Below are 27766 nucleotides of genomic sequence, written 5' to 3'. Positions count from 1 at the left end.
AGGAAGGAAGGAAGGAAGGAAGGAAGGAAGGAAGGAAGGAAGGAAGGAAGGAAGGAAATTAGTTTCCAATTCCACTAAAAGGACAGAAGGCACATGTTGACCTCCAGACCTAAATATTAAACAGAGACTGGCTGGCTGGAGAATTCTGGGAGTTGAAGTCCACAAGCCTTAAAGTTGCCAAGTTTGGGGACTCCTGTCCTAGGGTTTCTCTCCTTTTTCTTTCCAGCAGCAGCAGTTCCAACATCTGTCCCATCAGGCCCCTCCAGTTCCTTTGACCCCACACCCTTCGGGATCTCAGGCTTCTAGCTTGGCTGCGGTCAGCACCACGGCTTCTGGGCTTCTGGCCCTCTCGGGGATGTTGGGAGCCCAGAGCACGCTGGGGTCCAAGCAAGAAAACTCCGGGCAGGACTCCGAAAACAATCAAGGTAAGAGGGAAAGGAGCGTCATCACTTGAGACACTCGAGAAGAGATTGGACTGCCATTTGTCAGAAATGGTATAGGGTCTCCTGCTTGGGCAGGGGGTGGGGTTGGACTAGATAACCTACAAGGTCCCTTCCAACTCTTGATTATCTGTTAAATCTGCAAGTTGGGATTGGTGGGTGGGCTGAGAAGGAGTCTTGTCTCCCTGGTTGGATTTGCAAGCTGTCCATCAGAAGGGGGGGCAGGCGCTTAAAAAATAACAGAACAGCGCTTTCCCCATTTGTGGTGGGGGATATTTGCATAGCCCCGCACTAGGGTGAGGGTTACAATAACCCATCACTCTCATTTGCCTGCCTCCTCTCCCGCTGATCTCTGCTTGTGGCAACATTCACACATGACACTATGCTGGCTTAAGGCCACCCAGAGTCACTGGAAGTTGGGGAAATACAGGCAACGTAACAAATAATAGTTATTGGAAATGGTGTCGTTTGGTTGGTACAACCTATCGATAATTGAAATGTGTGGTGTGTTATTCAGGCTATGGTTTGTCCTCAACTTATGACTACAATCGGAGCCAGAATTTCTGTGGCTAAATAAAGCGGTTGTTGAGTGACTTGGACCTGATTTTATGATTCCCCCCCGCACTCCATGGTTGTTAATGAATCACTGCAGTTGTTAAGTGAATCAAGTAGTCGTTAAGCAAATCCCGATTCCCCCATTGACTTCACTTGCAGGAATCTTAGGTTGAGAAGGTTGCAAATGATGATCCTGTCTCTGTTTTTTAATATTTAGGCCTGGAGGTCAACATGTGCCTTCTGTACTTTTAGTGGAATTGGAAACTAATTTCCTTCCTTCCTTCCATCCATCCCTTTCTTCTTTCCTTCTTTCTTTCCTTCCATCCTTCCTTCCTTCCTTCCATCCCTCCCTTCCTCTTCTGCTACCTCTCCCTCCTCTTCTCTTCCTTTCTTCTCATATTCTTCTTCTCTTCTGTTGTCTCCTTTGTCCATTCCTTCCGTCAGATGGTGCTCCATTCAAAATCCAATAAATAAATACTTAGACTCCCTTAATTAGAGAAAAGATATATTTTACTGGAAGTCAAGTGGTAGCAACAAAAGAATTCTGAATCTGAGAAAATGTGCGGGCAAATCACGTATACAAAGTGATGGCAACATTCCCACCCCAATAGTTCAATTGGCTCATCCAATTAAAAGTTGTGTATATCATCATGTGGGCACCTCCAGGTGGTGATGAGGCCTCTGTCCGTTGACCTTGACATATTTTGATAAAGAATTGCGGCTGCACATAGGATAGAAGCCTAAGCAAGAATCTCCCCCACCCAACTTATACAGTTCTGTTTTGTAACACCTCCAGCTCGCTTCCCATAACCATGTCCCCCCCTCCTCCCCCCGTTACTTATGACAGCCGAAAGATACAAAGCAAAGGAAGAAAATCTTGAAGGCTGACACCTTCCTTCCTTGCTTCCTTCCTCTTCTATCTCTTCTCCTTTCCTGTCTCTCCCATCTCTCCTTCCTTCCTTCCATTCCTCCCTTCCTCCCTTCCATCCCTTCCTTCCTTCTTTCCTTCCTTCCTTCCTCTTCTACCTGCTACCTCTCCTTCCTCTTCTCTTCTCTTCCCTTCCTTTCTTCTCTTCCCTTTCTTTTCTTCTGTTCTCTCCTTTGTCCATTCCTTCCTTCCTTGCTTCCTTCCTCTTCTATCTCTTCTCCTTTCCTGTCTCTCCCATCTCTTCTTCCTTCCATCCATCCATTCCTTCCTCCCTCCCTCCCTCCCTTCTTTCCTTCCTCTTCTACCTGTTATCTCTCCTTCTTCTTCCCTTCCCTTCTCTTCCTTTCTTCTCATAACCACCTTCTGTTCTGTTCTCTCTTTTGTCCATTCCTTTCTTCCTTGCTTCCTTCCTCTTCTATCTCCTTTCCTGTCTCTCCCATCTCTTCTTTCCTTCCTTCCATTCCTCCCTTCCATCCCTTCCTTCCTTCTTTCCTTCCTTCCTTCCTCTTCTACCTGCTACCTCTCCTTCCTCTTCTCTTCCCTTCTTTTCTTCTCTTACCCTTCTTTTCTTCTGTTCTCTCCTTTGTCCATTCCTTCCTTCCTTGCTTCCTTCCTCTTCTATCTCTTCTCCTTTCCTGTCTCTCCCATCTCTTCTTCCTTCCTTCCATCCATTCCTTCCTTCCTCCCTCCCTTCCCTCCCTCCCTTCCTTCTTTCCTTCCTCTTCTACCTGTTATCTCTCCTTCTTCTTCCCTTCCCTTCTCTTCCTTTCTTCTCATAACCACCTTCTGTTCTGTTCTCTCTTTTGTCCATTCCTTTTTTCCTTCCTCTTCTATCTCCTTTCCTGTCTCTCCCATCTCTTCTTCCTTCCTTCCATTCCTCCCTTCCATCCCTTCCTTCTTCCTTTCCTTCCTTCCTTCCTCTTCTACCTGCTCCTCTCCTTCCTCTTCTCTTCCCTTCCTTTCTTCTCTTACCCTTCTTTTCTTCTGTTCTCTCCTTTGTCCATTCCTTCCTTGCTTCCTTCCTCTTCTATCTCTTCTCCTTTCCTGTCTCTCCCATCTCTTCTTCCTTCCATCCATCCATTCCTTCCTTCCTCCCTCCCTTCCTTCTTTCCTTCCTCTTCTACCTGTTATCTCTCCTTCTTCTTCCCTCCCTTCTCTTCCTTTCTTCTCATAACCACCTTCTGTTCTGTTCTCTTTTGTCCATTCCTTTCTTCCTTGCTTCCTTCCTCTTCTATCTCCTTTCCTGTCTCTCCCATCTCTTCTTTCCTTCCTCCTCCCTCCCACCCTCCCTCCCTTCCCTCCCTCCTTCCATTCCTCCATTCCTTCCTCCTTCCTTCCTTCCTTCCTTCCTTCCTTCCTTCCTTCCTTCCTTCCTTCCTTCCTTCCTTCCTTCCTTCCTTCCTTCCTTCCCTTTATCTACCTCCCTCCCTCTTTGTGCTAACTTCAGAGAATATGCACCCCTTTCCAAGATAGCTCTCTAACTTTTTCTGGCCAACAGTCTCTCTGCCTGCTGTGCTGCTGCTCGTTGTGTAGTTTTTGCCTGCCGATTTGTGCTTGTCTAGACTGGTGGTGAAGAAAAGATGGCACAGAGAGAGAGAGAGAGAGAGAGAGAGAGAGAGAGAGAGCTGTGTGTGTGTGGGGTCTCTCACAACCTGCCTGTGTGAGAAGTCAGATCCAGGCCTTGTGGCAAGGGAGGGGGAAGGAAGAGACCATATTACACACAAACACACACACACACACACACACACACACACACACACGGTTGCGAATCGCCTGGCCTGCAGCGGGCCCGATCCTCCGAGGCAGCCTGCTTGCCAAGCCCCCTTTGCGAAAGCTTTCTTGGCCCAGATGCATTCTGGGACTTCTTCCAACCCACCACCCGCTCTTTCTTGGCAGGCCTCCCTTTTTGAATCCGGAGGCAACGAAAAGCTTTTCCTCTTTCTCTCTCAACCTCCCTTGCCAACGTTGGGAAGCCAGCCCAACGAGCCATGTTTGATGGCCCAGGCGCTTTCTTTCCCCCTGCCCTCACCGTGGCGACCCATCATTTCGGTTTAAGGACCGTCTGGGGATCGATCGCCTAGGCCAGGGGTGTCCAACCTTGGCAACTTTAAGACTTGTGGACTTCAACTCCCAGAATTCCTCAGCCAGCTTTGCTGGCTGAGGAATTCTGGGAGTTGAAGTCCACAAGTCTTAAAGTTGCTAAGGTTGGACACCCTGGCCTAGGGTGACGGGAGATCCTAGGTGACCAGAGAAGGGACAACGGGTTTTACAACAAGGCCATGCAGAGCTGGGAGAAGAAGAAATGGCTGCCGATGCCAGATGGAAAATGCTCTTTTTTTTTTTAAATAAGTGGGCCCTAACACTCAACAGTGGCATGTTAATCTATTGCAGGACCCAGATGGTTGGGGGCAAGAGGCTGACTCTGTACACCGCTTAGAGAGAGAGGGGGCTGTAAAAGCACTGCAAAGTGGTATATAAATTTTAAGTGCTATTGCTTCTTGTGTGAACCCAGGAAATGGGTTAACTCAGGAAGCTGTGGGAACAAAGCCCCTTTCATAAACAAGAACTGTTTTCATTGTGTTAAGTTTTATTTATTATTATCTAGCAGTTCTACGCCGTTGCATTTCAGCCTGGTCTGGGCAGCTTTCCACTCTGCGTTGTGCCACACACACCTGTGTGGGCACGCACATACTCTTTTCTTGTTATATTCAGCTCTCTGAGCTTATCATTGCAAAGGCCTAATTCCATGTTTTTAACCGTCTTTTTTTTTTTGCTTTCCCCCAAATGTCGGATAACTGACTCCGTTCTAGGAAACCCACAGAGTCGGGTAAGCCTAACCAACTGTGTCTATGCTTGAGGGAAATTATTTTGGGGGGCACTTTGGGGCAGACCCCAAAGTGCTGATCCTGGGGTCAGCTCAGGCTGTACAATGTGTGCGAAGAGCTAGTTTGGTTTTAGTGGTGAAGGCATCAGTCAGGAAACCGGGAGACCATGAGTTCTAGTTCCACCTTAGGTATGAAAACTATCTGGGGGACTTTGGGCCAATCCCCAGGAGGTGGTGAGTTCTAGTCCTGTCTTAGGCATGAAAACCAGCTGGGCGACGTTGAGCCATTCACAGGGAGATGCTGAGTTCTAGTTCCACCTTAGGCATGAAAGCCAGCTGGGTGTCCACCAGGAGATAGTGAGTTCTAGTTCCACCTTAGGCATGAAAGCCAGCTGGGTGTCTACCAGGAGATAGTGAGTTCTAGTTCCACCTTAGGCATGAAAGCCAGCTGGGTGTCCACCAGGAGATAGTGAGTTCTAGTTCCACCTTAGGCATGAAAGCCAGCTGGGTGGGCCAATCACCAGAAGACAGTGAGTTCTAGTCCTGTCTTAGGGATGAAAGCTGGCTGGGTGACTTTGGGCCAATTCACCAGGAGACAGTGAGTTCTAGTCCTGTTTTGGACAAAAAGCTCAGCTGGGTGACTTGGGTGACTCACGTTCTCTCAGTCAAACCCCCCTCACAGGATTGTTGTTGTGGGAAAATGAGGGGAGGAAGGAATATTAGGTATGTATGTTGCCTTGAGTTATATATGTTTCCTTGTGTTACTTATAAAGTCATAATGGGGAGATAATAAATGGGGGATGAATAATAAATTTTAATAAATAACAATATAGAGGAACCTCAGACAATCTGTCCTGGTTTTTTTTTCCAACTCTCATCTGCTTGGAAAAAGGAACCAAATTTTGAGTGTCTGGTTCTGCAAAACATACACACACACCGAAACACACACACACTGCAAACCCCACAATCTGGGAGGGAGGGAAAACCTGACCAGGTTTTATTTATTATTATTTATGACGTTTATTGGCCGTCCGTCTTATCAGAGGACAACTCTGGACGGCCTAAAACATTGGTTTACAATGATGTTTTGTATCATTCTGCTTTAACTTTATATTCTCACTGGTCAGTATTGGTTTTCAGAGCTACTGACTGTCCCCTGAATGATTCTGAATGGCTTACACCTTAAGTCAGAAAAGTACAAAAAATAAATAAATCCCTTTTATAATACCAGTAGGAGATGCAGATGGTCTGCCTGAGGGAAGGGAGTGTGATCACAGTCTGTAGGCTGGTGAAGATAGACTACAGATCCCAGGATTCCCAGCCCATGCCAACGATGGCTGAGCTGCTTGAAGTTCCTTTGGTTGTAATTCAACCAGCTGGAGAAGGCTGTGGATTGAAGAACCCAGAACAGTGTTTCTCAACCTTGGCCACTTTAAGACGGGTGGACTTCAACTCCCAGAATTCCCCAACCAACATAGGGAGTTGAAGTCCATCCATCTTAAAGTGGCCAAGGTTGAAAAAACCTTATTTTGTATTTTTACGGAAGCCATTCCCTGAATTCCCCAGCCAGCACACTGGCCTAGGGAAGAAGTAATCCTACTTGTAATTAAATAACAGCCACCGTCTTACAGTTTGGAGCAGGAGATCTCCAACCTTGTGAGCTTTACGACTCGTGGGCTTCAACTCCCAGAATTCCTCAGCCCGCCACACCGAGGAGAATTCTGGGAGTTGAAGTCCACAAGCCTTAAAGTTGCCACGGTTGGAGACCCCTGATTGGAAACACCAGAAATGGACTTCGGTTTTCCCACTGATTCTTTCCGTTCGTTCCTTTGCCTCCATCTCTTCTCCGCAACCTGCAGAGCAATTCTGTGTCTCCTCCGGAGAGCATCCAAGATGAAGAACGGAGCGAAGACAGCGGGGTGAAGGCCAAGCTGCAGGACAAGGAGGAGGAGGTAGGGCGCTATGTGAGTGTCTCTTTTTCATTTTGCAGGAATTTTGTCCTGACGGAAAGCGGGTGTATGGCTCGAGCAGCCCCCAATAGCTAAAAGTAGTGTGGTGCAGCAGTTAGAGCAGTGCTCCCCAAACTTGGCTAAATTACCGAAAAATGGAGTAAAAGCGCTTTTCTTCGAGAAATTGAAGCCATTACTTATCATGACAGGAACATTAAAATTACAGGTAATCCTCAGTTTACGACCACAATTATGCCCCAATTTTCTGTTGCTAAGTGAAACAGTTCTTAAGTGAGTCTTGCTCCATTTTATGACCTTCTTTGCCACGCTTGTTAAGTGAATCACTGCAGTTGTTAAGTTAGTGACAGGGTTTTAAGTGAACCTGGCTTCTCCCTTGACTTTGGAGTATAGGCAGTGCTCGCCTTACGACCACAATTGGCGCTCAACATTTCTGTTGTTAAGCAAGACAGTTGTTAAATGAATCTTGCCCTGTGTTTATGATCTTTCTTGCCACAGTTAAGTTAGTAATGCAGTTGTTAAGGGAATCTGGCTTTCCCTGTTGACTTTGCTGGTCAGAAGGTCGCAAAAGGGGATCGCCTGACCTCGGGACTCTGCGACCGTCATAAGTACGAGTCAGGTGCCAAGCGCCTGAATTTTGATCCCGTGATCCTGAGGATGCTGCAACGGTCGTAAGTGTCAAACATGGTCATAAGTCACTTTTTTCAGCGCCATTGTAACTTTGAACGGTCATTAAACGAACTGTTGTAAGTCGAAGACTACCTGCCTTTATAAACCGTCCTCGAGGTTACGGCTACTTTCCACACGATCACATTTCTGGTGCTTGGCAACTGGCTCGCATTTATGACCGATTTTATCCCATGGTCATGATTTGTGTCTTTTGCCCCTTTTCTAGCAAAAAACAGCAACAACAACAACAAAAATGCCCCCTGGATACGCTGGATTTGCTTAGCAGCCACATGCTTCACTTAATGACCACGTGACCCGCTGAGCGCCCATGGAGACTCACCGAACAAACATCCCAATGCTCATAAAATGGAGTCAGCTCACGTAGTGACAACTTACGACCTTGGCTCAGTTGCAGCCATAAGTCAAGGATCACCTATAACTTGAAGATGTCCAGATGGGCAGCCAGGCTCATTAGTTGGAGCCAAGTTGACCTCAATCTTTTCTGAAAATTAATTTGCTTTGAAAATAGAACTGGGGTCTCCCTGCTGAGATCTGGAGGTTTGGCTCCTGAATTCCAGCGTCTTGATCAATTGGCTTGATACCAACAAGTTGGAGCCCCTTCTTAGCCATCCCAGAGATAATTATTATTTTTTTCCCCAGGAGATGCAATTTTTGTGCTGCGAAAATAGAGAGTCGGGCCACAATTTAGTCAAGGGTTTCCCCACCGACTTATACCAAGGAAGCATTAGCAGCTGGGAAGGTTTCCTGTCCATTTTTCTGTTTTCATTTGAAATGTTCTGCCAAGGAGGGTGCAAAATTGATGGTTTTCCTTCCTTCCTTCCTTCCTTCCTTCCTTCCTTCCTTCCTTCCTTCCTTCCTTCCTTTCTTCCTTCCTTCCTTCCTTCCTTCCTTCTTTTCCTTCCTTCTTTCCTTCTTTTATCCCTCCCTCCCTTCTCCTTCCTTTGTCTCTTCTTTTCCTTCCTTCCTTCCCTCCCTCCCTATCTGCCTTATTTCTCCTTCCACCCTCCTTTTCCCTTCTCTTTTCCCTCCCTCCTTTCTCCTTCTCTCTTTTCCCTCCCTCCTTTCTCCTTCCTTCTTCTCCCTTCTCTTTTCTTTCCTTCCTTCTTTCCCTCCCTCTCCCTTCTTTCTCCTTCCTTCCTATCCCTTCTCTTTTTCCTTCCTTCCTTTCCTTCCTCCCTCCCCCTCCTGCTTTCTTCCTTCTTCTCCCTTCTCTTCTTTTTCCTTCCTTTCCTCCCTCCCTCCTTTCTCCTTCCTTCATTCTTCCTTCCTTCCCTCTGTCCCCCTCCATCCTTTCTTTCTCCTTCCTTCTTTCTTTCTTCTTCTTTTTCCTTCTTCCTTCCTTCCTTCCTTCCTTCCTTCCTTCCTTCCTTCCTTCCTTCTTTCTTTCTTTCTTTCTTTCTTTCTTTCTTTCCCTCCCTTCCTCCCTCCCCCCTCCCTCCTTTCTCCTTCCTTCCTTCCTTCGCTCTCTCCCCCTCCCTCCTTTCTTTCTCCTTCCTTCCTTCTTCTCCCATCTCTTCTTCCTTCCTTCCTTCCTTCCTTCCTTCCTTCCTTCCTTCCTTCCTTCCTTCCTTCCTTCCTTCCTTCCTTCCTTCCTTCCTTCCTTCCTTCTTTCCTTCCTCCTCTCTCTGTCTCTCCTGCCCCATTTCCTTCCCCATTTCTTTTTCCTGGCTGTCTTGCAGGAAAGCGACGGAGAGAAGAGCGATTGCAACCTGATTGTGGACGAGGTACGTGGGGAAGGAAGGGAGAGGGATCGGTTCTCTTCCGTGGTGGTGGGAAGCTTCGGCTCCTGCTGCAGGCACGAGCAGCTCTCAAGAGGTTTTCACACTAAATTATGCAGGAGTTTCAAAGCTGCTGGATTCCGGGCGGTTTCACCCTCCATCGCTTTATTTCTCCACGCAGCTTTGCACTTTTCCTCTCTCTTTTTTTTTTTTTTTTTAAAAAAGTCTTAATTACACTCCGGGCTCATTCTGGGGGTCAGACCAGCCGCTTCCTTCTGACTTCTGGCAAGATGAAAGCCGTGGCTCTTTGACGTGGGTGGCCTATTGCTCCCTCCATGCATTTTTATCCTTGCAGGAACGTGGGAGTGTTTGCATTCTCCCTACCTCCGTAGAAAACGCGATTGAGTATTTGCAGCTGGATTTTCCTTCCTTTGTGCCAATTGGTGCCCCCCACAAATACCCACTGTGGGCAGCTTCTGGAAAATGCCTGGCTTGGGATCAAAGCCGCATGCATCTCACCTAAACCCAAAGACGGACTGAAACGCATTGCAAAATAAACATTTAAAAGTTTGGCTTGAAAACTCTGCTTGCAAATAAGGGGAAAAAAGAGAAAAACAGCACCTCAATTTTCACATTCTGCTTTGTTTTCCTATCCTCCCCCCCTCTACGTTCACCCTCTTCCTTAGAGAGAGGGAGACAGAGACAGAGAGAGACAGACAGAGAGAGAGACAGCGAGAGAGAGAGACAGACAGACAGACAGACAGACAGACAGAGAGAGAGACAGACAGAGAGAGACAGACAGACAGACAGACAGACAGACAGACAGACAGAGACAGAGAGAGTGAGACGGACAGAGAGACAGAAACAGAAAGAGAGACAGAGAGACAGAGACAGAGAGAAGGAGAGAGATTTTGCTGGATTTGCACAACATGTTTTATACATGTGCAAATTGGGAGGATCGTATGCAGTTTGGGCAGCTGTTAATTTAAAAGGCTCACAGGAACGTTTGTCACAAGTTGAAGGAGAATATCAGAACAATGGCAGGTCAGGAAAAATGGGATTACAAATGAAGACAAATATACGTGTCCCATACAGGATCCAGCCCGAATCCACAAGTTTGGAAGTCTGGTCCCAATGATTTGTCTTAGTGGACAACCAATTAAATAGGAGCCAGCAGTGTGCAGCAGAAGCAGCCAAAAAAGCTAATGCAATCCTAAGTTGCATTAACAGAGTGATACAATCGAGATCAAGTGAGGTACTAATACCACTCTATAAAGCCTCAGTAAGACCACACCTAGAGTACTGCATCCAGTTTTGGTCACCACACTGTAAAAAAAAGATGTTGAGACTCTAGAAAAAGTGCAGAGAAGAGCAACCAGGATGATTAGGGGACTAAAACATATGATGAACGGTTGCAGGAACTGGGCCTGGCTAGTCTAGTGAAGAGAAGGACCAGGGGAGACATGATAGCGGTCTTCCAATGTTTGAAAGGGGCTGCCACAGAGAGGAGGAAGGGGTCAAGCTATTTATCAAAGCGCCTGTAGGCCAGACAAGGAATAATGGATGGAAACTGAACAAGGAGAGATTCAATCTAGAAATAAGGAGAAACTTTCTGACAGTGAGAACAATCAACCGATGGAATAGAAGTTGCTTTTGGAAGTTGTGGGAGCGTCATCACTGGAAGCTTTCAAGAAGAGGCTGGACTAACATTTTGCTTCTCAACCAAGAAGCTTCTTCAGCTCTGACTGGATGGAGGGGAATGGAAGGATTCATACTCCTTGCAGATAGCTGGTCATTTGCATTCTTTTTAGAGAGTCATTGAGGCCACTTGGAGGTTTATCTGTGTCCTCAGGGTACCTGAGTGGTACAAATGGTTCTTGTAATCTGCGATTTTTCCTCTGGAAATCCATTCCTACTCCCACCCCATTCCAAGCCTGTTCACCCCAAATTGTAGAGCCCAAAAATCTGTAGAGATTCCTTTCGTGACCATCTGAAGTTGCAACAGCACTGGATGAAGCGACTTACCACCCAAAATCCACGCTCTTAACAACGGTTGCAGCATCCCCAGGGTCATTATAATGAAAATGTGAGTGCTTGGCAACCGGCATGTGTTTATGACGGTTACGCTGGTTACAGCATCCCCGGGGTCACACGATCACCCTTTGCCACCTTCCCAGCCAGCTTCTGACCAGGAAAATCAATGGGAGGAAGCCGGATGCGCTTAACGACCGCATGGTTCACTTACCCACTAAAGAGGTTCGCTTAACAACCCTGGCAAAAAGATGATAAAATCGGGCATGACTCCCTTAACACATGCCTTGCTTAGCAAGGCAAATTCCAGCCCCAATTGTCGTAAGTGGAGGACTATCGTATACAATTAACAATGATAGATTGTTAACTAATTAATTATCTTAATTATTGAAGTAACGTTAATTCCACTGCTTAATTGAGAACAATTGAACCAGTGGAACAGCTTGCCTTTCAGAAGTTGTGGGTGCTTCATCACTGGAGGTTTTCAAGAAGCCACCTGTCTGAAATGGGATAGAGGGGGTTGGACTAGAAGACCTCCAAGGTCCCTTCAAGCCCTATTGGTGATTGATTGATTGAATATTACACTGAGCAATCAAGCAATATTACAGTAGGTGACCTCTGAGACTCCTTCCAATTCAGGATTCGGTTGACATTGAGTTGACCTCTTTTTCTGGATATGCCCAATTCATGAACCAGCCCAAAGAACTGGATTTAACAGATCCAGCCAAGCCACCGAAAAGCCAGAACTAAATGGGAGTTAAAACCAACCAATGGATAGTGCAGCTACCAGCTCTTTAATGGAACCTGGTTAAATGCACATGTGGGAACATAGCTAGTAGATAACCATTGGCCAACACAACCCTTTTTCTTCTGAAAAGGTGAGAAAACCAGCAGTCGTCCATTGGACTTCTTTGGAATTTCTGCAAGGGGGAAAAAAAAAAGGACAGGAAAATAATAATTGGTTTTACATTCCGTGGTAGTGAGTCGAAAACCATTTCCTCCCTGTTGCTCCCCCGAGAGAATCTGGAAGGATTAAAACCAAGAAAAGAAACTGTAATATAGGCATTCAAGCAGCAATCTCGGGTTGGCTGGGAAGAGAAACCGAGGTGTGTGAGCCAGCTGACACCAGAGTTGTGTTGTTGGAGGTTTTCTTAAGTGCCCGGTTGGAAAATAAAAATGTGTTGCTTGTGGATGGATGCCTGTGGAATCACCGGACGGGTTTAATCAGGAAAAACAGGCTGGAATGGATGCACATTACAGATTTACAGATTAAACAGAGTTAGTAGGGACCTTGGAAGTCATCTAGTCCAACCCCCCGCCCAGGCAGGAGACCCTACATCATTTCTGACCAATGGCAGGCCAGTCTCTTCTTGAAAGCTTCCAGTGATGGTCGGATTCAAAAATCCCAGCATCCGGTTCTCTGCCCGGTTGCTGAGTGCGCGTGGTCATGGTAGGGCGTGGCCTACCGGAACTTCCAGGAGGACCATTTTTCACCTTCCCCAGAGTCCGGAGGCTTCCCTCGAGCCTCTGGGAGGGTGAAAACAGCCTCCCCCAGGCTCTGGACGCCCTCCAGAAGCCAGAAAGAGGCCCATTTCTGGATTTCCAGAATTTCTGGTTCGGCCCATTTTTCACTTTCCCAGAGCCTCCACGCGGATCTTGCACTTACCTGCATCCAAAATGGGTCGCGTGGACATTCCTGGGAGGGGAGGGGAAGGGAAGGGAGGGATGAGTGGGGCTAGCCGGTCGGTTCAACTACCGGTTCAGCGAACCAGATGTAAATTTAACATCCGGTTCAGTTGAACCGGGCCGAACCGGCTGAATCCCACCTCTGCTTGAACCCTGTCAGGATTCCGGCAGTTACCCTGCCCATTTAAATCATGAATCTCGAGCCAAACGTCCAAAACTTCAAAAGGAGTTAACAAGTCTGGCACTGCCTGGGTATAGCCGACTCTGAGACACATCATTTATTGTCACCCTTGACTCTGGTTTCCCCCCACCCCTCTGGGTGTATCATAATTCATATATCCTCCAATGGGACACCTCCATAGCCCAGAGTCATCAGTCATACTCTCCAGTTAGAATTTTGCCCAGCAGAAACTTCAGTCACCTAGTTACTATCTTTGAAAAACTATTTATGGAATGCACTTTCGATTTCCAAGCTGCCGCACTGCTCTTTCAAACCCCTTTGCCCCCCTCCCTTTCTGTTGGCAACTCTAAAAAGACCATAGAAATATTTTACGAGTTGACAGACCCCTTCCTCTCCGTGGCAGCCCCTCAAATATTGGAAGACTGCTATCATGTCTCTCCTGGACCTCCTCTTCACATTTTAGGAAATGGGAATTAAGGACCTTCTGTCGGAATTAGGCAGGCGAGGGAGGGGCCCATCAAGTGTAGGTAGCCCTCGACTTTCAACAGTTCATTTAGTGACCATTGGAAGTTACAGTGGCCCCGGCTACTTTTCACACTTAATGATCGTTGCAGCATCCCCAGGGTCACGTGATTTACATCCGGTTGCCTGGCAACTGGTTCCTATTTATGACAGTCCCAGTTGCCCCGTCCCAAGGTCACATGATCCCTTTTGGCAACCTTCTCGACACGCAAAGTCATCGTGGAAGCCCGATTCACTTAACAACGGTGTGACCCATTGCAGGGATCCCGCGTGACAAATGCGGTGAGAAAAGTCGTAAGATGGGGGCAAAACACACTTAACACATGTCTGTCTCGCTTAGCGACGTACATTTTTGGGGGGCTCGGTTGTAAGTCGAGGAGTCCCTTTACCTCAGAGGTCTCCACACTGGGCAACTTGAAGACTTGTGGACTTCAACTCCCAGAATTCCTCAGCCAGCCATGCTGGCTGGGGAATTCTGGGAGTTGAAGTCCACAAGTCTCAAAAGTTGTCAAATGTGGAGATCCCTGCTTTACCTCAATGCCCAAATCTCTCTCTCTTGCCAATTTTTTTTCCCCCTTTGCAAAAGAGGCTTCTGGTTTTCCACCTCATTTTGGGGCAGCTTGGGAATTCCTTTCAAATTCCTCAAATTCCTTGAGTTTAGGTTGTGGTGGGAGGTGGTGGAAGGGACAATTATGGCTGCTAAGAGATGCTTCTATGTCTCTGACAGGCCCAGCCCCACCAGGCAGCTGTTCACGCTTCCCAAGAGATTCCCTCCCAGGGTCTTTCCATAGGGCTGCATGAAAGCAGGAGAAATGATTGTGGCTGGAAAGGAGGGGGGGGGATTCACTTCACACCCCACCCCTTGCCCACTGCTCTGCCAAATAGGTATAAGCACCATACATCACAACTTCCTCCCCCTCCCCCTCCCTTTTGCTTTTCTTTCGTTCCTTTCTTCCCCTTTCCCCTTCTTTCCTTCTTTCTTTCCTTCCTTCCTCCCTTTCTGCCCCTTTCCCTTTCTTCCTTTCCCCTTCTTTCCTTCCTTTCCCTTTCTTTTCCCTGCCCCTTTCCCTTTCCCCTTCTTTTCTTCCCCTTCCTTCCTCCCACTCTCCCTCTCTTTCTGTCTCTTTCTCCCTCTCGCTTTCTTCTCTCCTCCCTTTCTTCCTTCTTTCTTCCGCCTCCTTTCCTGTTTCCTTGCTCCCTGCTTCCATCTTCCTTCCTTCCTTCCTTCCTTCCTTCCTTCCTTCCTTCCTTCCTTCCTTCCTTCCTTCCTTTCCCTCCTTCCTTCCTTCCTTTCTTTTTCCTTCTCTCTCTCTTCTTTTTCCTCTCCCTCCCTTTCTTCCTTCCCACCTCCTACTTTCCTGTTTCCTCGATCTCTTCCTTCGGCCCTGCCACTAATCTTCCTTCTTTCCTCCCTCCCTCTTTCTTTCTGTCTCTTTCTCTCTCTCCTTCCTCCTTCCCTCTTTCTTTCTGTCTCTCTGACTCTCCTCCCTCCCTCTGCCTCCTACTTTCCTGTTTCCTCAGTCTCTTCCTTCATCCCTGTCTCATCTTCCTTCTTTCCTCCCTCCCTCCCTCTTTCTTTCTGTCTCTTTCTCTCTCTCCTTCCTCCTTCCCTCTTTCTTTCTGTCTCTTTTCTCTCTTTTTCTCTCTCCTCGCTCCCACTCTCCCTCTTTCTTTCTTGTCTCTTTCTCTCTCTCTCCTCCCTCCGCCTCTTACTTTCCTGTTTCTTCTCTTCCTTCGTCCCTGTCTCTCATCTTCCTTCTTTCCTCCCTCCCTCCCTCCCTCCCTCCCTCCCTCCCTCCCTCCCTCCCTCCCTCCCTCTTTCTTTCTTGTCTCTTTCTCTCTCTCCTCCCTCCCTCCACCTCTTACTTTCCTGTTTCCTCAGCCCCTTCCTTCATCGCTGCCTCTCATCTCCCTCCCTCCCTCCCTCCCTCTCAAATTGAATGAGAAACAACAGGGAGAAAATGCAAATAAATCTTCCTGCAGGGCCCTTTAAAAAAAAAAAGAAAAATCACCATTTCACCATCTCTCAGGCTACTCTTGTTCGGGCACAGCTAAGAGGCTTCTGTTGTCCCGCCTATTTTATAAAATTGTTCTGCTTCCTGTGGTTTTTCCCTCCCACCAGTTCAAAGCATTCTTGGCTTTGATTTTCCTTGGCACCAACCGAGGCTGCACATGGTTGAGTTCCCTTTTCTTTGTTTACACTGACGGAAAGGGAGAAAGACAAAGCAGAAAACGTGCACAGGCCTCTTCACACATTCCCCAGAAGTGAAGTCAGCCTTCCATTGTTTGGTAGATCTCCAGGTGTTTGAATTGAACTTCCAGAAATTCCAGAAGATCCCAAGGAATCCTGGAGGTTAAGATCCAACACTTAGGGAAGAGTACCGGTAGGGAAGAGGCTGAATTTGATTATGTATATCCTAGATAGGTGACATGACTTCCACCCCTCTTAGTCTCAGATAGCAAAATAACAAGAGTTGGAAGGGACCTTGGAGGTCTTCTAGTCCAGGGGTCGCCAACCTTTTGGACCTCAGGGACCACCAAACTCATCATTTTAAATCCCGTGGACCAGAGACCCTGAGAAAATCCCACAAAAAGTCTGCAGGAAAATCCCCCACCCCATTTTCCTACCGATCGATCCAGAGGTGGGTATTCAGCAGGGTCTGACCAGTTCTGGAGAACCGGTAGCGGAAATTTGGAGTACTTTGGAGAACCGGCAAATCCCACCTCTGACTGGAGATTTTGCAGTATCCTTCCCCTGCCACGCCCACCAAGCCACACAGCCCACAGAACCGGTAGTAAAAAAATTTGAATCCCACCACTGGATCGACCGTTCTTTATTTGGGATCGCAGGATACCGTCTCCAGCTCCGTTCTCAGGGAGAGAGAGAGAGAGACTTTTGGCTTCTTGCAAGGAAAGCAGCAGAAGTCTTTCTTTCTCTCCCCCAAACTCCGCCTGAAATGAGTCTTTGCCGGCGCAGCCTCTTGGAGCAGGAGGCCTTGCAGGGTCCCCAAGACTCATTTCTGGCGGAGTTTGGGGGAGAGAAAGGAAGATTTTGGCCGCTTTCCTTGCATGCAGCCAAAAGAAGAAGAAAGAAGCGGAAAGAAGCGGCCAGGTGAGGTGCGTGGGGCAAGTGAGGCAAGTTCCCCCCCTCCGACCTTCCCCCTCCCCTCACTACCTCGTGTTGTTCGCAATGCAAGCGACAGAAGCCTTGTGTTCCGTGGGCCATGTGGGCGGCGCAGCCTTGTGTTCCCGCGCAGCCTGGATTAATTGCTTTGAGCGTGACATTTTTCTGCGGCCCACCAAAATTTTCTCAGGGACCACCAGTGGTCCCTGGCCCACTGGTTGGCGACCACTGGTCTAGTCCAACCCCCTGCTCACGCAGGAGACCCTAAGGAAGCCCCCAAACAGGGCATAAACATTGTTTCTCCCACCCAGCCCCCGCATTGATGGATCTTGAGAACTTTAAGGTAGACTGCTCCTGTGCAGGAATAACAGAATAACAGAGTTGGAAGGGACCTTGGAGGTCTTCTAGTCCAACCCCCTGCTCAAGCAGGAAATCCTATATACCATTTAAGAAGATGGTTGTCCAATCTCTTCTTTAAAACCTCCGGTGTTGGAACATTCACAACTTCTGGAGGCAGGTCGTTCCACTGGTTAATTGTTCTCTCAGTCAGGAAATTCCTCCTTAGTTCAAGGTGGCTTTTCTCCTTGATTAGTTTCCACCTGTTGCTTCTTGTCTTGCTTTCTGATGCTTTGGAGAATAGCTTGACTCCCTCTTCTTTGGGGCAGCCCCTGAGATATTGGAAGACTGCTATCATGTCATCACTGTTCCTTCTTTTCGTTAAACTAGTCATACCCAATTTGTGCAACCGTTCTTCGTATGTTTTTAGCCTTCAATTCCCCACCTAAAGTGCAGCCTAAACCAATATTGTGTGCAACAACTTTAGTTCAACAGAGGATTCCTTGAAACACAAGAAGAAACGGGTTAAATTCCATCCTTGTCACTATTTTTTGTGATGGATATTTTGCATTTCCCACCGGTGGCTGGGGAATGCTGGGAATTGAAGGCCGTGCCTCTTAAAAGCTGCCAAAATTGACACAGATGGTTTTAGTGCATCTTACCAGAGGCGGTATTCAGCAGGTTCTGGCCGGTTCTGGAGAACTGGTAGCGGAAATTTTGAGTAGTTCAATCCCGCCTCTGACTGGCCCCGCCCCCATCTCTTCTCTGCCTCCCATTGAGTCCCACCTGATTGGCTGGGTCTTCTTTGGTTGCCCTGCACAGGAGAACGGAGCTGGAAAGCAGGTTAGCGGGGTGGGGAGGGAATGGGGATTTTGCGGTAACCTTCCCCTGCCACAGCCAACAAACCACACCCAACAAGCCACGGCCACAGAACCGGTAGTAAAAAAAAATTGAATCCCATCACTGCATCTTACTATTAGATGGAGGGTCACCTTAGCATAGTGGTGAAGGCACCAGGCTAGAAACTGGGAGGCTAAGAGTTCTAGTTCTGCCCTGAGCATGAAGCCAGCTTGAGCCAGTCCCCAGAAATGGCAAGCGATTTCTAAAAAACCATTCAGGCAGTATCCGAGAATAGGACCCAATTAAAAACAATCATACTCTTAAGTATCCTCAACTTAGGACCACAATTGAACCCCTAAAATGTCCATTGCTCAGTGAGTATTGCCCCGTTTTTATGGTCTTTCTTGCCACCGCCGTTAAGTGAATCACTGCAGTTATTAAGTTAGCAACCCAGTTGTTAAGTGAATCTGGCTACCCCGTTGATTTTGCTCATCTGAAGGTGGAAAAAAAGGGGACCACGTGCCCCCCCCCGGGATCCTGCCACCATCATAAATACGAGTCGGTTGCTAAGCGGCTGAATTTTGATGACGTGACTCTGGGGATGCTGCAACGGTGAGAGAAACGGCCACCAGTCACTTTTGTCTTTGCAACCGTGTCGCTAAATAAATGGTTGTAAGTCGAGGGTTACCTGTATGAGATTAGGTGTCCTCTAAAGCACTGGTCGCCCAACTAGTGGGCCGGGACCACTGGTGGTCCGCGAGAAAACTTGGGTGGTCCGCAGAGAAATGTCACCCCCCAAAGCAATTAATCCAGGCTGCACGGGAACACAAGGCTGTGCCACCCACACGGCCCACGGGAACACAAGGCTTAGGTTGCTTGCATTGCAAACGGCACGAGATAGTGAGGGGAGTTGCCCCACGCACTTCGCCTGGCCACCGGGCTGCATGTTTCCGCTTCTTTCTTCTTCTGCTTTTGGCTGCACGCAAGGAAAGCAGTCAAAGTCTTTCTTTCTCTTCCCCAAGCTCCACCAGAAATGAGTCTTTGGGACCCTGCAAGGCCTCCTGCTCCAAGAAATTGCACCAGCACAAGTCTCACAAAGACTCATTTCTGGCAGAGTTTGGGGGAGAGAAAGAAAGACTTCTGCTGCTTCTGCTGCTTTCCTTGCATGAAGCCAAAAGTCTCTCTGTGTCTTTTCTCTCTCTCTCTCTCTTTCTCTCTCTCCTTCCCCAATAATGGAGCTGGAGATGGTATCATGCGATCCCAAATAAAGACTGATCGATCGGTAGGGGTGGGGAATTTTCCTTCAGACTTTTTTGGGGGGATTTTCCCCAGGGTCTCTGCTGCTTTCTGCAGAGACCCTGGGAAAACGTCAGCAAGCCACCGTCCGTCAAAATTCATATTAGCGGTCTGCGGGATTTAAAATGATGAGTTTGGTGGACCCTGAGGTGCAAAAGGTTGGTGACCCCTGCTCTAAAGCAAGGGTCTTCCAACCTTGGCAACTTTAAGCCTGGCGGACTTCAACTCCCAGAATTCCCCAGCCAGCGTTGGTCTCTGGGAGTTTGAATTCTGGGAGTTGAAGTCCGCCAGGCTTAAAGTTGCCAAGGTTGGAAGACCCCTGTTCTAAAGACTCCTTGTCATCCTGTCATTCTGCAATGGTTCAATCCGATCTTTTTTTGCTTTTAAATCTCTACTTCTATTTTTTTCAGTGGTTCCAGAGGTGGGCTGCGGCCGGTTCACACCAGTTCTAGCAAACCGGCAGTTAAGATTAGGCACAGTTCGGCGAACTGGCCAATCCCACCACTGACTGGCTCCGCCCCCACCCTTTTTTGGGGGGGGGGCGGCGGTTTTCAGGCCATATTTTGGGCCATTTTCAGGCTGTTTTTTTCGGGCCAAAAACTTGAAAGCTTGAAAAACGGCCAAAAAACAGGCCCAAAACAGCCAGCCAAGTGGTGGGATTGGCCGCAACCGGCTGAATCCCTACCTCTGCCTTTGAGGCGAGTGGCCGGGAGGCAGGGCTGGGTGTGATGAGTGATGTCACCCACCCAGTCACATGACCAGCCGGCCACGCCTACCCAACCATGCCTACCCAACCAGGTTGTTAAAAAAAAAATGCAGTCCACCACACGGAATGGTTCCCTATTGTACCGAATATCTCAACAAAACCGAAGGCACCAAACAATTTTTTTCCCCTTCCAGGACCTTCCCTCTGAGCACGGGAGCCCACGGTGCACCTCTGCTGCCCTACTGCCCAGCCAAAGGGGCTTTACGAACAGCCCAGCCTCGCTGGCATCCAGCCACAGCCCCACAGCTCTTAAAGGCAAGGAGCCACATTTGGTAAGTGGAAGGGTGGTGATAACTCAAGGACTGTGTCCGCTCGATACTCCTTTTCCTTGAATGAATAGCTAATTTACCTTATAGCAATAGCATTTAGACTTATGTCCTGTCCCATAAGTGCTTTAGCCCTCTCTAAGGGGTTTACAGAGTCAGCCTCTTGCCCCCCAACAATCTGGGCCTTCGTTTTATCGACCTCAGAAGGATGGAAGGCTGAGTCAACCTTGAGCCCCACCAGGATCGAACCGCTGGCTGGGAGCAGAGTCAGCCTGCAATGCTGCATTCTAACTACTGTTGAGAGAGGGAGGGAGGGAAGGAGGGACAGAGAGAGAGAGAGAGAGAGAAAGAGAGATTGTAGATAGATAAAAGATAGATTAAATGTGAGATGGATGGATGGATGGATGGATGGATGGATGGATGGATGGATGGATGGATGGATGGATGGATGATAGCAATAGCACTTAAGACTTATATACCACTTCACTTCTCCCATCAGAATCGAACTCCTGGCTGTGAGCAGAGATAGCCTGCAATACTGTGGAGAGAGAGAGAGGGGGGGGAGGGAGGGAGAAAGAGATTGAAGATAGACAGAAGATAGATTAAATGAAAGATAGATAGATAGATAGATAGATAGATAGATAGATAGATAGAGATAGATAGATGATAGATAGATAGATAGATAGATTAGATAGATAGATAGATAGATAGATAGATAGATAGATAGATAGATAGATAGATAGATAGATAGATAGATAGATAGATAGATAGAGATAGATAGAGATAAATAGATAGATAGATAGATAGATAGATAGATAGATAGATAGATAGAGATAGATAGATAGATAGATATAGATAGATAGATAGATAGATAGATAGATAGATAGATAGATAGATAGATAGAGATAGATAGATAGATAGATAGATAGATAGATATATAGATAGATAGATAGATGATAGATAGATAGATAGATAGATAGATAGATATAGATAGATAGATAGATAGATAGATAGATAGATAGAGATAGATAGATAGATAGATAGATAGATAGATAGATAGATAGATAGATAGATAGATAGATAGATGATAGATGATAGATAGATAGATAGAGATAGATAGATAGATATAGATAGATAGATAGATAGATAGATAGATAGATAGATAGATAGATAGATGCATAGATAGATAGATAGATGATAGATAGATAGATAGATGATAGATAGATAGATAGATAGATAGATAGATAGATAGATAGATAGATAGATAGATAGATAGATAGAGATAGAGATAGAGATAGATAGATAGATAGATAGATAGATAGATAGATAGATGATAGATAGATAGATAGATGATAGATAGATAGATAGATAGATAGATGATAGATAGATAGATAGATGATAGATAGATGATAGATAGATAGATAGATAGATAGATAGATAGATAGATAGATAGATAGATAGATTAATGATAGATAGATGATAGATAGATAGATAGATAGATAGATAGAGATAGATAGATAGATAGATAGATAGATAGATAGATGATAGATAGATGATATAGATAGATAGATAGATAGATAGATGATAGATAGATGATAGATAGATAGATAGATAGATAGATAGATAGAGATAGATGATAGATAGATAGATAGATAGATAGATAGATAGATAGATGATAGATAGATAGATAGATAGATAGATAGATAGATAGATAGATAGATGATAGATAGACAAATAGATAGATGATAGCAATAGCACTTAGACTTACATACAATCTGAGTCCTCATTTTACCAACCTTGGAAGGATGGAAGGCTGAGTCAACCTTGAGCCAGTCAAGATCGAGCTGATGGCAGTGGGCAGAGTCAGCCTGCAATATAGCATTATAACCACCACACCACCAAGGCTCTTATTCCCCCTCCCCGTACTTTTGCTATGCTTCAACTTACAGCCACAACGGAGTCCCAGATTTTTGCTGCTAAGTGAAACCTTTGTGAAGCGAGTTTTGCCCCATTTTAGGACCTTTCTTGCCACAGGTGTTAAGCGAATCACGGCAATTATTAAATTAGTATCACGGTTGTTAAGTCAATTTGTCTTCTCCTTTGACTTTGCTGGTCAGATGGTCACAAAAGGGAATCCCATGACCCTGGGACACTGCAAGTGTCATAAATATGAACCAGTTGCCCAGCGTCTGAATTTTGATCATGCAACCATGGGGATGTTGCAACGGTCTTCAGTGTGGAAAATGGTCATAACCCATTTGTTTCAGTGCCGTTGTAACTTTGGTCACTAAACAAACTGTTGTAGATCAAAGGGTTACTGTATATCAAGCACATCCGGGGTTGGAAATGCTGCCCCCCCCAATTTGCTATTTTAGGAAAGAAAATGTTAAAATTCTCCTCAAACATAATTGACTGTCTGACTGACTGTCTGATTGACTGACTGACTCTTTAACTGTCTGTCTGTCTGTATGTCTGACTGACTGACTGACTGACTGACAGAGAGTCAGTCGGTCTGTCTGTTTGATTGACTGACTCTCTGACGGTCTGTCTGATTGACTGACTCTCTGACGGTCTGTCTGTCTGATTGACTGACTGACTGACTCTGACTGTTGGACTGTCTGACTGACTCTCTAATTGATTGACTGACTGACTGTCAGTCTGTCGGTCTGACTGAATCTCTGTTTGACTGACTCTCTGATTGATTGACTGTCGGACTGTTGGACTGTCTGACTGACTGACTCTGACGGTCTGTCTGACTGTCTATCTGTCTGATTGACTCTCTGATTGACTGACTGACTGATTCTGACTGTTGGACTGTTGGACTGCTGAACTGTGTGACTGACTGACTGATTGACTCTGACTGTCAGTCTGTTTGACTGAATGATGGACTGACCCTCTGTCAGTCTGTCTGTCTGACTGACTCTCTGATTGACTGACTGACTCTCTGACTGTTGGACTAACTGTCTGTCTGAATGATTGACTGACTGACTCTCTCACTGTCAGAGAGTCTGTCTGTCTGTCTGTCTGACTGACTCGGTCTCTCTGTCTGACTGACTCTCTGATTGACTGTCTGTCTGACTGACTGACTGACTCTCTGACTGTTGGACTAACTGTCTGACTGACTTTGTGATTGACTGACTGACTGACTGACTGACTGTTGGACTGTCTGTCTGAGTGGTTGACTGACTGACTCTCTCACTGTTGGAGTGTCTGTCTGTCTGACTGACTGATTGTCGGTCTGTCTGTCTGACTGACTCTGATTGACTGACTGACTGACTGACTCTGACTGTCAAACTGTTGGACTATCTGACTGACTGACTGAATCTCTGACTGTTGGACTGTCTGTCTGAGTGATTGACTGACTGACTCTCTCACTGTCGGAGTGTCTGTCTGACTGACTGACTAACTCTGACTGACTGACTGACTGACTGATTTGCCTCCAAGAATCCAAGAGGTTTATATGAAAAACTCAAAATGTAGGTAGTGCTTGACTTAGAACTATTCATTGAGTGACCGTCTGAAGTTAGAATGGCGCTGAAAAAAAGTGACTTATTATAACTCATTTTCACAGGACCGTTGCAGCCTCCCTTTGGTCACATGATCAAAATCCAGGTGCTTGGCAACTGGCATGTATTTATGGCGGTTGCACTGTTCTTCCCCCCTCCCCCCGGGTTGTGTGATCACCCTTGGTGACCTTCCCAGCTGGCTGCCAAAAAAAACAAAGCCAATGGTGGAAGCCAGATTCACTTAAGGACTGCATGATTCACTTAACGACGGCAGGGAATCAACTTTTTTGCTAATTAACGGAGCTCCGTTAATTAGCCAAAAAAGGCCCCTCAAATGGTTCAAAGCTCACGTAACAATCGCTTAGCGATGAAAAATACGGGCTCCACCCTGGTCGTAAGTCGAGCACTACCTGTATCACAAGACAAAAGATCTGAAAAGCAAACCACGTGTTGGAGAAATACATCCAGACCGGTTTCCGACCTCAGAGTTCCACAGAACTCCCTGGATGAATAAACCAGATAGGTTTGAGGGACGGTGTTCTCGGCCTCGTCTAAATCCAAAGCCAGAAACTGAAAAGGGGCGGCTGGCAAGACGGGAAGCCTCCCCTCAGACAGACGGACAGACGGACAGGCAACATCTGGGCTGGGAAGGTGCTTTTGCAATTCGGTGGTGCTGGTGACACCGGTTGCCAGGCTCCCTCTCTGCCTGTTTTCTCTTTTTCTTCCCTTCCCTTCCCCGTTCCTCCCCCCTTCGGCTCCGCTGGGCTTCCCCGTGCCCTCTCCTCAAAAGCTGGGGAGCTCCGTTAATTAGCAGCCCACCGAGCGCTTTCAATTCCAGGGAGGATTTTAATGTATAATTAATTGCTATTAGAGCAGCCGTGCAAGAAGGGGGGAGGGGGGGAGGGGAGGGCTGGCCAGGGAATCTGTGTGTGTGTGTGTGTGTGTATGTGTGAAAGAGAGAGAGAGAGAAAGCGACAGAGAGAGAAAAGATATATATATATATATATATGTGTGTGTGTGTGTGTGTGTGTGCGTGTATGTATATATATATATATGTGTGTGTGTGTGTATATATATATATATATGTGTGTGTGTGTGTGTGTGTGTGTGTGTGTTTTCTTAAGTTTTGAGTACTTACATGTATGGCATTCAGCTTTGTTCGGGTATTTTCCACGTCATTATAGTTGTGCTTTTAAAGTTGTAGCAACGTTTCAGCAGAATCTCATCTGCCATCATCAGGCTTCTGTATTGTGTTCGAACGAACACTATACAGATGAACGCAATACAGAAGCCTGATGATGGCAGATGAGATTCTGCCGAAACGTTGCTACAACTTTAAAACTTTGTATTGCCTTCATCTGTTATAGTGTTCGACGAACACAATACAGAAGCCTGATGATGGCAGGTGAGAGATTCTGCCGAAATGTTGCTACAACTTTAAAAGCACAACTACAATGACGTGGGAAAATAGCCGAACAAAGCTGAATACCATACATGTAAGTACCCGCAAAATCTTAAGAAAACAGATAGATAGATAGATAGATAGATAGATAGATAGATAGATAGATAGATAGATAGATAGATATGATAGATAGATAGATAGATAGATAGACAGACAGACAGATATAGATAGATAGATAGATAGATAGATAGATAGATAGATAGATAGATAGATAGATAATGATAGATAGATAGATAGATAGATAGATAGATAGATAGATAGATAGATAGATATAGATAGATAGATAGATAGATAGAGGGAAGGAGGAGGAGAGAGAGAGAGAGAGAGAGAGAGAGAGAGTCAAGAAGAGAGAAAGAGAGTGATTACCAGACCATCTGGGCTGGCTTGGAGAGTAAAAGGGAGAAAACCAGGAGAAAGTGGGGATCAATTTTGCAGCCCTGTTCCTCTCCCCCCTCTTTAATTTCTTCTTTTGTAGCCTTGGAGAACCCCTCTCTCCTTTTCAGGATTGCTCACTTCCCCCCCACAACGCCCCCACACCCTCTTTCTTGACGGGTACAAACAGTGTCAAGATTGAATTGCTTGATTGCCTTCTAGCTTCTGTTGCTATTCAACGTGCCAACGAAAAGAGGGGAGAAGGGTGGAATGTGTAGGGAGGAAAACAGAAGGCCAAAACTTTGTTCATGGACTGTGAGAGCTTCCAAAATGCCAAGGTCACTCCTGCAGGTGCTTGATGGAGAACTGGAACGTCCCCTATAAGAACAACAACAACAACAAAATTTACTATAATTGGACCATGTGAATGCCAGAGGGTGGGAGGAGAGGGGGAAATCTATTGTTTAACTAAGCAAGATTTTAATGCGGGGAAGCCAGAGATGGCTGACTGCCCTGGTATGGACCTATCCAGAGGGCGGCACTTTCCACCGTGGCCAAGAATGCTTACCAGCTAGAAGTCAATGGCCGGTGATCTCGCGGGCATCCAAAACAGAGATGGCAAGGAGACACCGTCAATGAAGATATGTGAGCCACGGGCCTGTGCCCTGGAAACGTAGCTGACCATCCAAAGTGGCATTCAATGATCCGAAATGCGGACCCTACACCTGCAGGAATATGGGAGGAGGAGGAGGAGCAGGAGAGGAAGGAGAAAAGGAAGAGAAAGAAGGAGAAGGAGAAGGAGAAGAAAGAAGAAGACGAAGAAGAAGAAGAAGAAGAAAGGAGGAGGAGGAAGAGGAGGAGGAAGAGGAGGAGGAGAAGGAGGAAGAGGAGGAGGAGGAGGAGGAGGAGGAGGAGGAGGAGGAGGAGGAGAAGAAGAAGAAGAAGAAGAAGAAGAAGAGGAGGAGGAGGAGGAGGAGGAGGAGGAGGAGGAGGAGGAGGAGGAGGAGGAGGAGGAGGAGGAGGAGGAAGAAATAAGAAGAAACAATCTGAGATGGTTTTGCTTCTTCAGTTCCAAGATGGTCTATCCAATAAAGTTTTACTTTTGGGATTCAAAGTTCCCAAGAGCTTTTTCTTTTGAAAACATTTCACTTCTCATCCAAGAAGCTTCTTCAGCTCTGACAGAATGGTGTGGGAGTAGGAATGGATTTCCAGAGGAAAAAAATGCAGACTACAAGAACCAGGAGCACCACTCAGGTGACTCTGAGGACACAGATGAACCTCCAACTGCTTCAACAACCCTCTAAAAGGATGCAAATGACCAGCTGTCTGCAAGGAGTATAAATCCTTCCCTTTCCCACCATCCAGTCAGAGCTGAAGAAGCTTCTTGGATGAAAAGGGAAACTTTTTCAAAAGAAAAAAACAAGAAAGTCCAGTTGCCTCCTGAAAAAAGCACCTTTGGGAGAATAGAATAGACTAATTTTATTGTCACTTTGAATGTACCCTAATCTGCATACATTAAAATGCAATTCTGTTGCCGTATAGCTCTCAAAGGGTCACCACCTCCAATATGCACTACATAACCATGACATAATGCATAAATAAGTAAATTAAAAATTATGCATATACCCATGTATATTGTACGACACAGAGAAACAACCCAGTCTAGTTCGAATGTATACATGTACATGTGAGAAAAAAGAACCTTGCAAATTTTCCAGATGGATGGCCTAGGGAACAAAGCTGTTACGGAATCTGGTAGTCCTGCTAGAAATACTTTGACACCTTCTCCCAGCAACAGAAACAGACTGTAAAGTGGGTGTGTGGGGTCTCTCACAATGCTTTTGAGCTCTAAGCACATAGCACTTATAAACAGTATCCTGAATAATGAGAAGCGAGTTTCCTGTTATCTTCTCCGCTGTCCTCACCACTCTCTGTAGGGACTTTCTGTCTGAGGCACTGCTGCCACCAAGCCCAAACAGTGATGCAGTTTGTTAAAACGCTCTCCATCGTGCCTCTGTAAAAAAAAAAAAAACAGCCAGGACAGAAGGAGAAAGATGTGCTCTCCTCATCCGAAGGTGAAGGCAATATCAGAGTGGGAAGCCCCTCGAAACCAGAAGGCAACGGCAGAGCTTCTTGGGACTTCGCCAACTTCTGCCGGCCGTTCATCCCTCCCGCAAAAAAGCCCCGCCCATCACCGAGCTACTAAAAATGAGAGGAGGAGGGGTGCAGCCCAAACTGAGCCAGTTGCTCGATCGG

At 46.5% G+C, this 27766-nt stretch overlaps 1 protein-coding gene across 4 annotated transcripts in view; it reads left to right on the top strand.

The window, feature by feature from the left end:
- Positions 1 to 27766, top strand: part of LOC113429048 (transducin-like enhancer protein 2) — a 67446-nt gene that overhangs the window by 18656 nt on the left and 21024 nt on the right. The window contains exons 7-11 of one of the 4 annotated variants that reach the window (XM_087952750.1): positions 230 to 425; positions 4734 to 4750; positions 6607 to 6711; positions 9084 to 9128; positions 20039 to 20176. In XM_087952750.1, the coding sequence (XP_087808876.1) occupies positions 230 to 425; positions 4734 to 4750; positions 6607 to 6711; positions 9084 to 9128; positions 20039 to 20176 (501 nt within the window). Of the gene's footprint in view, positions 1 to 226; positions 443 to 4733; positions 4751 to 6606; positions 6712 to 9083; positions 9129 to 20038; positions 20177 to 27766 lie in introns of all 4 variants that reach the window. The other 3 variants (XM_087952751.1, XM_087952748.1, XM_087952749.1) reach the window with 3 other exon arrangements.

This window comes from Notechis scutatus, chromosome 1 (genome assembly GCF_049901735.1).
Source record: "Notechis scutatus isolate UNSWTSFEM ecotype Mainland chromosome 1, rNotScu1.2, whole genome shotgun sequence".
Taxonomy (NCBI): domain Eukaryota; kingdom Metazoa; phylum Chordata; class Lepidosauria; order Squamata; family Elapidae; genus Notechis; species Notechis scutatus.
This window is presented reverse-complemented; position numbering and strand designations above follow the sequence as displayed.